The sequence below is a fragment of the Saccharomycodes ludwigii genome, chromosome I, assembly GCF_020623625.1.
Source record: "Saccharomycodes ludwigii strain NBRC 1722 chromosome I, whole genome shotgun sequence".
In the NCBI taxonomy this organism is placed as follows: domain Eukaryota; kingdom Fungi; phylum Ascomycota; class Saccharomycetes; order Saccharomycodales; family Saccharomycodaceae; genus Saccharomycodes; species Saccharomycodes ludwigii.
The window spans coordinates 983,916-996,997 of record NC_060200.1 but is presented as its reverse complement, the minus strand read 5'-3'; the positions used below and the strand labels follow the sequence as shown (position 1 = coordinate 996,997).

The window sequence follows — 13,082 nt, the reverse complement described above, 5'->3', positions numbered from 1 at the left end:
GACGCATAAACCGTATAAAATGATTTGATTTTTTTTTTTTTTTTTTTTTTTTTTTTTCCCCTCTTTTTGTTTTCTAAGAGAAGAACTAAAGCTTTACTTTATGTAAAAGATAAAAAAAAAGAAACAGATTACATCCGTAAATTCTTGTTATTAAAAAAAGAAAAAAAAAAGAAAAAAAAAAAAGAAAAAAAATAGAGGGAAAAAAAATTTTTTAAGCTTTTGTTACCCTGTCTAAAAATAATAGTGGCAAATATATATTATCGTTCAACTTAGTTTGCGTCCTATAGTTTGTTTTATAATCTTGCCACAATACTTTAAAATAAAAAGAATAAATAAATAAACTACAACAAATATAGTAGCAAAAAACCATGGCAGCTCCTCAACATCAACAAGTCCCTATGCCTGATTTATCCAACGCAATTGTAGCACAGGATGAGATGGGCAGACCATTTATTATTGTCAGAGACCAATCAAATAAAAGAAGACAACATGGACTAGAGGCTAAAAAATCCCATATTTTTGCAGCAAGAGCTGTCTGTGACATTATTAAATCATCTTTAGGACCAAGAGGTTTAGATAAAATTTTAATTAGCCCAGATGGCGACATCACGATCACAAACGATGGCGCTACCATTCTATCCCAGATGGAGTTGGACAATGAAATTGCTAAATTATTAGTTGAATTATCCAAGTCGCAAGATGATGAGATTGGTGATGGTACTACTGGTGTAGTTGTTTTAGCTTCATCTCTATTGGACCAAGCTCTGGAATTAATTGAAAAAGGTATTCATCCAATTAAAATTGCCAATGGTTTCGATGAGGCTTGTAAAATTGCTGTTAAACATCTAGATACTATTGGTCAGGACTTATTCAATGTCGATAGAAAAAATTTTATTGACATGTTATATAAAGTGGCTTCCACTTCTCTAAATTCTAAAATTGTCTCCAAGGAGCACCACAAGTTTGCATCTATGGCTGTTGACGCCATTGTTTCTGTTGTTGATTGGGAACGTAAGGATGTAGATTTTGAACTGATTAAGTTGGAAGGTAGAGTTGGTGGTTCGCTAAAAGATAGCAAACTAATCAATGGTGTTTTATTAGATAAAGATTTTTCACATCCTCAAATGCCAAAGAAGATTGTTCCTAAAGAGGGGCAAGATTCTGTCAAATTAGCTATATTAACTTGCCCGTTTGAACCGCCAAAACCTAAGACTAAACACAAGTTAGATATTTCTACTGTTCAGGAATATGAGAAATTACAAAACTACGAGCAAGATAAATTTAAAGAGATGATCACTTTTGTTAAAGACTCGGGAGCAGATGTAGTAATATGTCAGTGGGGGTTCGATGATGAGGCTAACCATTTATTGTTACAGAATGAACTACCTGCTGTTAGATGGGTTGGTGGTCAGGAGTTAGAATTAATTGCTATCGCCACCAATGGTCGTATAGTTCCACGTTTCCAAGATTTGTCGGCTGAAAAATTGGGCAAATGTTCTTCTGTTTCTGAATTGGAATTTGGTACCACAAAAGATCGTATGTTAGTAATTGAAAACGAACATAAGAAAAACAAGGATGATAAATACACAAATATGGTCACCTGTTTCATTAGAGGTTCCAACAAGATGATTGTGGACGAGGCTAAAAGAGCTTTACACGATTCCTTATGCGCAGTTCGTAATTTATGCAAGGACTCAAGGATTGTTTATGGTGGTGGTGCTGCGGAAGTTTCTATGTCATTGGCCGTTTCAGAAGAAGCTGACAAACAAAGAGGCATTGATCAGTATGCTTTCCGTGGATTTGCTAAGGCTTTGGACTCTATTCCAATGACTTTAGCTGAAAACAGTGGTTTAGATCCAATAGAAGTTTTATCTAGCATTAAAAGTGCGCAAGCAAGAGAAAATATTTCTAATCTCGGTGTTGACTGCCTAGGTAATAATACCAATGATATGGAAGAGTTGTTTGTGGTCGATCCATTGGTTGGCAAAAAACAACAAATATTGTTGGCCACACAACTATGTAGAATGATCTTGAAAATAGATAATGTAATTATAAGCGGTAAAGACAACTATTAAATAATATAGTGGGATTATTTTTCAGTAATGCTTTTTATTTTAAACATATGTATAAATATATACTATGGTATAATTGTATGTTATTTTTCTCCCATTTTCTTTTTTTTTTTTCTTTCTTCTAAAGATGCTGTTTTCAATTAAGTTGCAAATATAATATTTAAATGTATTAAGCACCCTTAGCATCATATGTGTGTAATCATATTTCAGAATATCAAATACTATACATATATATATATATATATATATATTATTATTACATAAAAGGGTGTCGTACGTATTGTTTTTAGATATACAGAATTTCTATATAATGTAGCTTTAAAAAAAAAAAAAAAAAAAAAAAAAAAAAATTGAAGAAAAAAATTGAAGAAGAAAAAAGAAGCAATTATGTGTGGAAAATAAAATATGGGAAAAAATAAAATAAACATTGGCTCTTTATATTCCTAACAACATTAGATTATGAATATATACATATATATATATATATCAAACCATATTAAATAAACTAAAGTTCCTGACAATGGCTGGGCCATATTCATCATAATCTTTTTTAGTATGACAATGACTCTTAAACTCTGCAGTTTGTGCCAATAAAGACCCGCCAAACCATACAGCATTTCTTTGTCTTCTATGAGAAATAACTTCCACATCTACACCGGTGGATTTAGTCCCACTTAAAAGTTCGCTTTGTTGAATTCTAGCATTAACCAAACTTTTTAAATCCCTTTGCAAACGACGACCATAATCTTTAAACATTGTTGAGCCACCACTTAAAACAATATTACGATACAACCCCTTCCGAACATCGATTGGACAAGCTTGTATTGTTTGATCAACTAGGTTAGGTAATGGAATCAAAAAGTCAGATGATGCGATTTCAGGATTAAAGAAAATTTCAGGAGCCAAAAATCTTTCATAACCAACATCGATTATCTTTTTCTGTGTTTTTTCTTGGTTTTCAACAACAAATTGAGCAAATTTGCTGGAATCCCTGTCAAATTTGTTAAATTCTTTAACAATATCTGGACAAACATAACAATATTCTTGCTTAATTCTTTCAGCTGTTTTCAACGAAGTATCGGCTTCCCCACGCTCTCTTAATAACTGTTGGATAAACAATGTGATATCCCTACCAGCAATCGGAATATTCTTAATGGCAGAACCAATAACATAACCCTCAGCCACTGGAATGACGTGTGTGACGCCGTCACCAGAATCAATAACAGTACCCGTCAATGACCTATCAGTAACTTTGGGAGACGTCCAAGAAGCAGCTAGGGCTAAAACTGCCTGAACAGCAATATACAGACCAGCACAATTAAAACTTTCAAAAAAAATTTCTGCAACTTGCTCCCTATTTTCAGGTGGATTTAAAGGTGGCTCAGTTAATAAAAAGCAATGATCTTCAGGTTCAGTTCTTAGATATTTAAAAATAGAGTTTTCCCAAAATCTTTCCATATGATCCCAATTGTCCACTTGACCATGTCTAATTGGGTAACTTAACGAATATCCTGCGCCTTGTGATGCTATCAAGGCTTCGTTACCAATGTAAAAATCTAAATCTTCTGTGCCTCTTTTCCCAGCCAAATTATTGGATAGTAAAGCGTTGGAACTTAGGTTATTAAAGCTCGTAGCGGATGTAGAATTTGGAGTTAAATAAGCCTTTATGCTTTGTGGTCCATTATTGGAAACCGCGCCTTCATTATCCATCACAGAGGTTTTTTTTAACATTGTAGACCCACTGTTGCCATTACCACTGGAGGTAGCAATTGCTGTAGGGAAAACCCAAGATGGTGAATCATTACCGGCAAACCCTAATTTGGTTAAACCGGTACCATTGTCCATGACAACTGCTGGATTATTTAAGTATGACATTTTATATGTTTTCTCAATTGATTCGCGATAATGTGTTTTTGTATATTTATAGAGTAGATTACTCAATAGTGTGGATAATTGATGAACTGTTTAAGTTTAATTTACGTTAGGAAGTGGATATTAATATTTGAATTACATAGGAAAATATATATATATTTGGGAGGGAAGGGGAGAAAAAAAAAAAAAAAAAAAAAAAGGAGAGCCAAAGCGAGTTTTTCAAACAAAAAATAAATATAGCATAAGATTGTTTTTTATTTGGGAATTATTTTTTTTTATTTAGGAATTATTTTTTTTTGTTTTTTTTTATATATATAATAAAATAATAAAAGCTCTTATAAACCAGGCAGAAACGAAATGAGTTGATCACATCATTGTGTACGGGAAGGTATTTGGAATTTATATATCACAGTAGCATCATGTCTTTGAAAACTATTAAACAGATAAAATTTTTATTTGGCAACTTTACATAATGCAAGTGATCTACCTTATCCATATTAACAAAATGTTATTCTCAGCTAAATTAAATAACCCTGGTTCCTAACTTGGTTTTTTTGAGCTAATGTTGATAAGAACTTTAATGTAAATACAGCAAAGAAAAAAAAAAAAAAAATTTTTTTTTACTCTTTTTTCCTCATCCAGAGAAACACGTGCACAAACCACTACTTGGAATATCTTAGCTATCTTTTATAAAATTCATGTTATTTTTGGCGAAAAGCGTTAACTTATATTTTTCTTTTGCTCCAGTCCACTTTGTACGTATTTAAGTATTTTTACTGAGAGTAAATTAATTTATATGTTTAATTAAAAAAAAAAAATTATACTAAACAGTAAATTAATTACAACAACATTAAACAACAAAAGTCACAATAACACTTTTATTAACAAAAATTTTAAAAAGAGAAAAAACAACTTCATGTTAAGTAACCATAAAAAACTAGATGGTTCCTCTTCAGCCTTAAGAAAACTATTACCATCATCAGATAGGGCTCATACCTTAAAGAACAAAAAAAATAGTCCCTCAAATACAAATCCAAATAGCCACAATCCTAACTCTTCCCCCTCTGCTGCTGCTGGGGAAGCCGTGGTTGATACTGATTCTGGTTCAGCAACCAACGCATTCTCATTAATTTTTCAAAAGTTAAAGAGCCCCAACGTACACGAAAGATTAAATGCATCCTATGAATTGAAGACCAGTTTAATTACTTTAGCACGTGAGGTTAGTAGTGAACAATTCCAGAGGTTCACAAATGACATTAATAATCAAATTTTTGAACTTATCCATGGGTCAGATAGTAACCAAAAACTAGGCGGTATACTGGCTGTTGATACCTTAATTGATTTCTTCAATTCTACTGATGAATTGCCAAACCAAACACCTAGAATGGCCAACTATTTACGAGTCTTGATTCCGTCAAATGACATTGGGGTCATGCGGGCTGCGGCTAATAGTTTAGGGAAATTGGCCGTCCCTGGTGGTGCTTTAACTTCTGATTTTGTAGAATACGAGGCAAAAAACTGCATTGAATGGTTAACTACATCACCAGAATCTTCCAGCGCAAATTCTAAACAAGAGTATAAAAAGCACGCAGCTTTGTTAATAATTAACGCTATAGCCAGTAATTCGCCATATTTATTATACCCCTATGTTAACTCTATATTGGATAATATTTGGAGGGCTTTGAGAGATTATAAACTACTCATCAGAACCGATGCGGCTGTAATATTAGGCAAGTGTTTGAATATTTTGGAAAATAGGGACTCCAAATTGATTAAACATTGGTGCGAAAAATTGTTTCAAGGTTGTAATTATGGCTTTCAAATGAACACCAATGAATCAATCCATGGGTCATTATTAGTCTATCGAGACTTATTACAAATAAAATCACAATTACAAGATAAATTCGACACATTTTATGAAAATACTTTAAGATATAGAGATCATAAATATGATGTTATTAGAAGAGAAGTTTATACCATTCTACCTCTTTTTGCGACATTTAATGCGCTAAAGTTTACCTCAAAATATTTGGATCAAGTAATGGTCTATTATTTGTCCCTTTTGAAAAATAATAACAACAGTTTAAATCACACCTCATCAGATAAAGCTGCTATATTTATTTCGATTGGCGATATTGCCTTCCAAGTGGAATCCAATATTTCCCCCTATATTTCTGCAATTTTGGATAACATAAGGGTTTGTTTGAGGACTAAGTACAAAGTAAGGCACGGTTACGAGGGGGAGGTATTTTATTGTATAGGCAAATTGGCCTGTGCTGTGGGTACCGCATTGTCCAAGCATTTAAATAGAGATTTGTTGGGCTTGATGCTAGACTGTCCGCTTTCTGATTATATGGAGGATACTTTAATGATATTAAAAAGGAAAATACCGGCTTTAAGCTCCAAAATAGATGAAAATTTATTGAATTTACTATGCTACACGTTAAGTGGGGAAAAGTTTAAATACCAAGGATCCCCAGTTCCTATGAAATCTCTGAACGAAACTAAAGCAAGACACTATAGAGACCAGACAATTTTAAAGAAAACCGGTGAGATAAATGATGATAGTAAAGATGCGCAATATTTAATCCAAGCATTGAAAATGTTAGAAACAGTTAAACAAAGTTATTCTTTATCTGAATTGGTTAGGTTGGTCACTATCCGTTATATTGAGCATGAAAACCCGTTAGTAAGGAAAGCTGCTGCTTTGACGTCCTGCGACTTATTCTCTAGTGATTCCATATACAGACAAACATCGATGCATGCTCTTAACACTGTTTCTGAGGTCTTGGGTAAATTATTGATAGTAGCTATTACAGATCCAGTTGCTGAAATTAGATTTGAAATCTTGAAACGTTTGGGTTCTCATTTTGATTACCAGTTATCTCAGCCCTATAATGTCAGGTTGTTATTTCTGGCTTTAAATGACGAGGTGTTTGCTATTCAGTTGGAAGTGATGAGGATTATTGGGAGACTTTCAGCAATTAATTCAGCCTATGTTATTCCGTGTTTGCGCAAAACTTTACTACAGCTTTTAACGCAACTGAAATATTTTACAATGAGTAGGAAAAAGGAGGAAAGTGCATCGTTGATATCTGTTTTAATAAGCTCTAGCGAAGATGTGACCAAACCTTATATTGATTCAATCCTAGAAGTTTTATTACCAAAGGCTGAAGATAGTTCATCATCTGTAGCCACCACGGCATTGGTCGCGATTGGAGAATTGGCTACTGTTGGTGGCGAGGATATTATGCCCTTTTTAACTGATTTGATGCCTTTGATTATAAGTTGTTTTCAAGATCAATCGAATTCCTTCAAGAGGGATGCCGCTTTAAAAACTTTAGGTCAAGTTGCAGCTTCCTCGGGTTATGTCATTCAACCCTACTTGGACTACCCCCAATTATTGGGCATTCTTCTAAACTTATTAAAAACCGAAAGCTCTCAGAATATTAAAAGAGAAACGGTAAAGCTAATTGGTGTTTTAGGGGCATTAGATCCTTATAAACAAAGAGAACTGGAAAGGAATTCAAGCGAAAAAGTTTCTGTCGAGCAAAATGCCCCACCACTAGATGTTAGTTTGTTGATGAAGGGAATGTCACCATCAAATGAAGATTATTACCCAACTGTAGTCATTGGTACCTTGATGAAAATTTTGAAAGATCCCTCCTTATCACTCCATCACACTGCCGTGGTACAGGCAATTATGATTATTTTCCAAGCTTTGCGTTTGAGATGTGTTGCATTTTTAAAGGATGTGATTCCTGGTATAATAAAGGCCATGCATACCTGTCCCCCCTCGTTGCTTGAATTTTACTTCCAACAGTTAGGTTCTTTAAGTTCAATAATGAAACAACATATAAGACCATATGTATCCAACATATTCGATGTAATCCAAGAGCTCTTTTCTATGGTCTCTTTACAATTAACCATCATTTCTGTTATTGAATCATTGTCAAAGGCTCTTGAGGGAGATTTTAAACAATACTTGCCAATAACTTTAACTTTATTTTTGAATGTTTTGGAAAATGATGTTTCCTCGAAAAAAGTAGTTTCTATTAGAATTATGAAGTCGTTAGTGGTATTTGGTTCAAACTTGGAAGAGTTTTCCCATTTGATCGTTCCAACCATTGTGAGAATTGCTGAATATAACAGTGGTCCCTTGAAAAAAGTTTCTATTGTTACTTTGGGTAAGTTAGCCAGAAATGTTAGTCTAGGTGAAATGTCCTCTAGGATCGTGCACGCTTTGGTTCGTATATTAAACGCTAGCGATCAAGATACAATCAAATCGATAATCAATACATTAAGTTTATTATTACTACAAATGGACACAGACTTTATTATTTATATAACAGTTATCAACAAAGTTCTGGTTAAAAACAATATTCAACATACAATTTATGACCAATTGGTTAACAAGCTACTAAACAATGAACCGTTACCAAGAAATATTATTATTGATAAAGACTTTGACGAACAACAAAATGAATTCAACGACTCCAATGTACAGACGAAAAAATTGCCGGTTAATCAACAAGTCTTGAAAAACTCCTGGGATTCCTCCCAGCAACGTACTAAAGAGGACTGGCAAGATTGGTTAAGAAGGTTATCAATTCAGTTTTTAAAAGAATCACCATCTCATGCCTTGAGAGCCTGCGCCTCTTTGGGTAGCATATACTATCCATTAGCTAAAGAGCTTTTTAATGCATCTTTTTCGAGTTGTTGGAGTGAATTGTATTCGCAATACCAGGATGATTTGATTAAGTCCTTATGTGTTGCACTATCGGCTCCGAATAACCCACCTGAAATCCACCAAGTATTGTTAAACTTGGTAGAATTTATGGAACATGATGACAAGCCGTTACCCATTCGTATATCTAAGTTGGGGCAATATGCACAGAAATGTCATGCGTTTGCAAAAGCTTTGCATTACAAGGAAATTGAATTTATTCAGGAGCCAACTACCTCTACTATTGAATCATTAATTAGTATCAATAATCAATTGCATCAAACAGATGCTGCTATTGGTATTTTAAAACATGCACAACAACATCACGATTTACAACTAAAGGAAACTTGGTACGAAAAATTGCAGCGATGGGAGGATGCATTGGCTGCTTATAATAAAAGGGAGGCAGAAGGACACGGTGACAATATAGAGATTATGATGGGTAAGATGAGGTCTTTGCATGCGTTGGGTGAATGGGAACAGTTATCTGAGCTAGCATCCAATAAGTGGGATACCTCTTCACTGATAATTAAAAGATTGATGGCTCCCTTGGCTGCCGCTGCTTCTTGGGGATTGGGTCAATGGGATAGGATTGAAAAATACATATATGTCATGAAGCCCCAATCGCCTGATAAAGCGTTTTTTGATGCAATTTTGAGCTTGCATAGAAATAATTTTAACGAGGCGGCGGTGCACATTGGACAAGCACGTGATTTGCTAGTTACTGAAATCTCAGCCTTGATTAATGAAAGTTACAACAGAGCATATAACGTTGTTGTTCGTACTCAAATGATTGCTGAATTAGAGGAAATTATTGAATACAAAAAATTACCCACTCTAAGTAAAAAGAAGGCGCTAATGAGAAATACCTGGAAAATCAGGTTATTAGGTTGTCAAAAAAATGTAGATGTCTGGCAAAGAATATTACGAGTCAGATCTCTGGTTATTAAGCCCAAACAAGATATAGATATCTGGATCAAGTTTGCCAATTTATGCAGAAAATCCTCTAGGTTACGGTTGGCTCAAAAGGCTTTAAATTCGTTATTAGAAGAAGGTGGAGATCCACAACATCCGAACACCGCTAGGGCTCCGCCGCCTGTTGTCTATGCCCAGTTAAAGTTTATGTGGGCTACTGGGTCCCAAAATGAAGCTTTGCGCTATTTGATTAATTTTACCTCTAGGATGGCTCATGATTTAGGGTTGGATCCAAGTAACATGATTGCGAAAAGCATTCCTACCAATAGCACTATTCCACCTCAGAATATTAAAGAATATACAAAATTACTAGCGCGTTGTTTTTTGAAACAAGGTGAATGGCGTGTGGCTCTAAGTCCAAATTGGAGAATTGAGAATCCCGATGCGATTTTAGGTTCTTATTTATTGGCCACTCATTTTGACGACACGTGGTATAAAGCTTGGCATAATTGGGCGTTGGCCAATTTTGAAGTTATTTCACTATTAACATCCAGTATGAGAGATCAAGTTGATAGTGGGAAAATCGAAGAAATTGACGATGATGCAATTGATGTAGATGTTAGTGAAGAAAAAAATAAAAATAAAAATAAAAATAAGGAGAGCAATTCCATTTTTGATATGAACAGAATGAATATGAATAATAATAACAACATGAGTGATAATTATCCGCCAGAATTGATTCAAAGACACGTTGTTCCAGCTATCAAGGGCTTCTTCCATTCCATTTCATTATCCGAATCAAATTCATTACAAGACACGTTACGTTTATTGACTTTATGGTTTACATTTGGTGGTATAAACGAGGCTTCGCAGGCTATCCATGAGGGTTTTAATTTAATAAAAATTGACAACTGGTTGTCCGTCATACCTCAGCTAATTTCTCGTATACATCAGCCTAATAAAAATGTCTCTAAAACCTTGTTGTCATTGCTATCTGATTTGGGTAAAGCACATCCGCAGGCTTTGATATACCCATTAACAGTTGCTATTAAATCAGAATCTGTTTCTAGACAAAGAGCTGCGTTAAGTATCATTGAGAAAATGAGAATACATAGTTCAGTATTGGTGGACCAAGCGGAGTTAGTAAGTCATGAATTAATTAGGGTGGCTGTTTTATGGCATGAACTATGGTATGAAGGTTTGGAGGATGCTAGTAGACAATTTTTTGGCGAGCATAACACAGAAAAAATGTTTGAAACATTAGAACCATTGCATGAAATGTTGAGAAGAGGACCTGAAACTTTGAAAGAGATTGCATTTCAAAATTCCTTTGGTAGAGATCTAGATGATGCGTATGAATGGATAATGAATTTTAAACAAACCAAGGACATTAGTAATTTAAATCAGGCTTGGGATATCTACTACAACGTTTTCAGACGTATTAGTAGACAATTGCCACAACTCCAAACTTTAGAATTGCAGCATGTGTCTCCTCGGTTGTTAGAAGCGCATGATCTAGAATTGGCGCTTCCTGGTACTTACCATGCGGGCAAAACTGTTATTAGAATTTCATATTTCGAGCCTGTTTTTTCGGTAATTTCATCAAAGCAAAGGCCTCGCCGCTTGTCAATAAAAGGTAGTGATGGGAGAGACTATCAATATGTACTAAAGGGACATGAAGATATTAGACAAGATAATCTAGTTATGCAATTATTTGGTTTAGTAAACACTCTATTGCATAATGATTCTGAATGTTTCCAAAGACATTTAGATATTCAAAGGTATCCAGCTATCCCATTATCACCCAAGTCTGGTTTGCTAGGTTGGGTTCCAAATAGTGATACATTCCATGTTTTGATCAAGGAATATAGAGCCGCTCACAATATCCAACTAAGTTTGGAACACATGACAATGTTGCAAATGTCTCCAGATTATGACACATTAACTCTATTAGAAAAGGTGGAGGTATTTACCTATGCGTTAGATAATACTAAAGGACAGGATTTATATAGGGTATTATGGTTAAAAAGTAGATCTTCAGAATCCTGGCTAGAACGTCGTACGACCTATACACGTTCGTTAGCAGTAATGTCCATGGTGGGTTACATTTTGGGTTTGGGTGATCGCCACCCAAGTAATTTAATGTTGGATCGTGTCACTGGTAAAGTTATCCATATTGATTTTGGTGATTGTTTTGAAGCAGCTATATTAAGAGAGAAATATCCAGAAAAGGTACCATTTAGATTAACCAGAATGTTAACCTATGCAATGGAAGTTAGTGGAATTGAAGGCAGTTTCCGTATTACATGTGAAAATGTCATGAGGGTTTTAAGAGATAATAAGGAATCTTTGATGGCTATCTTAGAAGCCTTTGCGTATGATCCGTTAATTAATTGGGGGTTTGACCTACCAACGGAAACCATCACGGAGCAAACAGGCATTCAATTGACTTTAACAAACCCTAGTGAAATGTTAAGAAATGGTCAAATCACTACGGAAGAGGCTGCTCGTATGGAAATTGAACAAAGAATTCAGGTTCGTAATGCAAGAGCCACTTTGGTTTTGAATAGAATTAATAACAAATTAACAGGAAATGATTTCAAAAGATTTAAAGAATTAAGTGTCGAAGATCAAGTGGATAAGTTGATTCAACAAGCAACGAATGTAGAAAACTTATGTCAGCATTATATTGGCTGGTGTTCATTCTGGTAGAAATTATTTCTTTTATGTTTTTTTTTTTTCTTTCTTGGGGAGGAAAAAAAAAAAAGAAAAAAAAAAAAGAAAAAAAAAATAAGAATGATTATATTATACTTTATTTATTTATATATTTTTCCAAGTAATCCTTACCCACTTTTTGCCATTTATCTATAATTATTTTATTTTGTAGCTCATATTCATGATTAAAGTTTGCGTTAGAAAGTATTTTGCCAATATAACATTCCTTAATACACAGTTTGAAATCTGATTGAAGATTAGGATCTTTTTCACCATATAAATTAGTTAAGAATTGTAAAGTGCCTATAATTTCACCAACTTCTTTACCCAAAGCAGCACCTACAGGATAAGCTGAATCAAATCCGTCTTGTAATTTTTCTTCTTTAGCAGAAACTATGCCGTCTAAATATCCTCTTTTTCTGTGCTTTTCTTGAAGATTTATTAGATCTGGATTTTTTTCAAAAGACTGGTCATTGTTGTGGTTAGCATCATCCCAAATTTCATTGACATCATTATTAATATCCATTTTGTTTATTTTTACTTTTTTTTTTTTTTTTTTTTTTTTGATTTTTTTCTCCCTTTTGATTTTTTTTGATTTTTTTTTTTTTTTTTTTTTTTTAGAAAAACGTTTAAAATTGTAATGAATGTTGGAACGGTTTGTTGCCTGGGTTGTTACCCGAAGTTATACTCGGATCTTCGTATTAGGTGATTTATTATGAAAAGAATTTATGCAGTGGTTTGTTTTTTTGGGGTTGTTTAATCTTGATATATATTGAATTAGT

At 34.0% G+C, this 13,082-nt stretch overlaps 4 protein-coding genes across 4 annotated transcripts; 2 read left to right on the top strand and 2 right to left on the bottom strand.

Moving 5' to 3' along the window:
* Positions 1-368: 368 nt before the first annotated feature.
* On the top strand, positions 369-2,075 carry CCT5 (chaperonin-containing T-complex subunit CCT5; the record flags this gene model as incomplete). The annotated part of the gene is made up of 1 exon (XM_046078544.1): positions 369-2,075. The coding sequence occupies one exon, from the start codon at positions 369-371 to the stop codon at positions 2,073-2,075; it is 1,707 nt and encodes a 568-aa protein (XP_045936758.1).
* A 483-nt stretch (positions 2,076-2,558) lies between these two features.
* On the bottom strand, positions 2,559-3,947 carry ARP3 (actin-related protein 3; the record flags this gene model as incomplete). The annotated part of the gene is made up of 1 exon (XM_046078545.1): positions 2,559-3,947. The coding sequence occupies one exon, from the start codon at positions 3,945-3,947 to the stop codon at positions 2,559-2,561; it is 1,389 nt and encodes a 462-aa protein (XP_045936757.1).
* A 913-nt stretch (positions 3,948-4,860) lies between these two features.
* TOR1 (phosphatidylinositol kinase-related protein kinase TOR1) lies at positions 4,861-12,297 on the top strand (the record flags this gene model as incomplete). The annotated part of the gene is made up of 1 exon (XM_046078546.1): positions 4,861-12,297. The coding sequence occupies one exon, from the start codon at positions 4,861-4,863 to the stop codon at positions 12,295-12,297; it is 7,437 nt and encodes a 2,478-aa protein (XP_045936756.1).
* Positions 12,298-12,397: 100 nt separating this feature from the next.
* On the bottom strand, positions 12,398-12,826 carry YAE1 (Yae1p; the record flags this gene model as incomplete). The annotated part of the gene is made up of 1 exon (XM_046078547.1): positions 12,398-12,826. One exon carries the CDS (start codon positions 12,824-12,826, stop codon positions 12,398-12,400), a length of 429 nt encoding a protein of 142 aa, XP_045936755.1.
* Between the last annotated feature and the right edge of the window lie 256 nt (positions 12,827-13,082).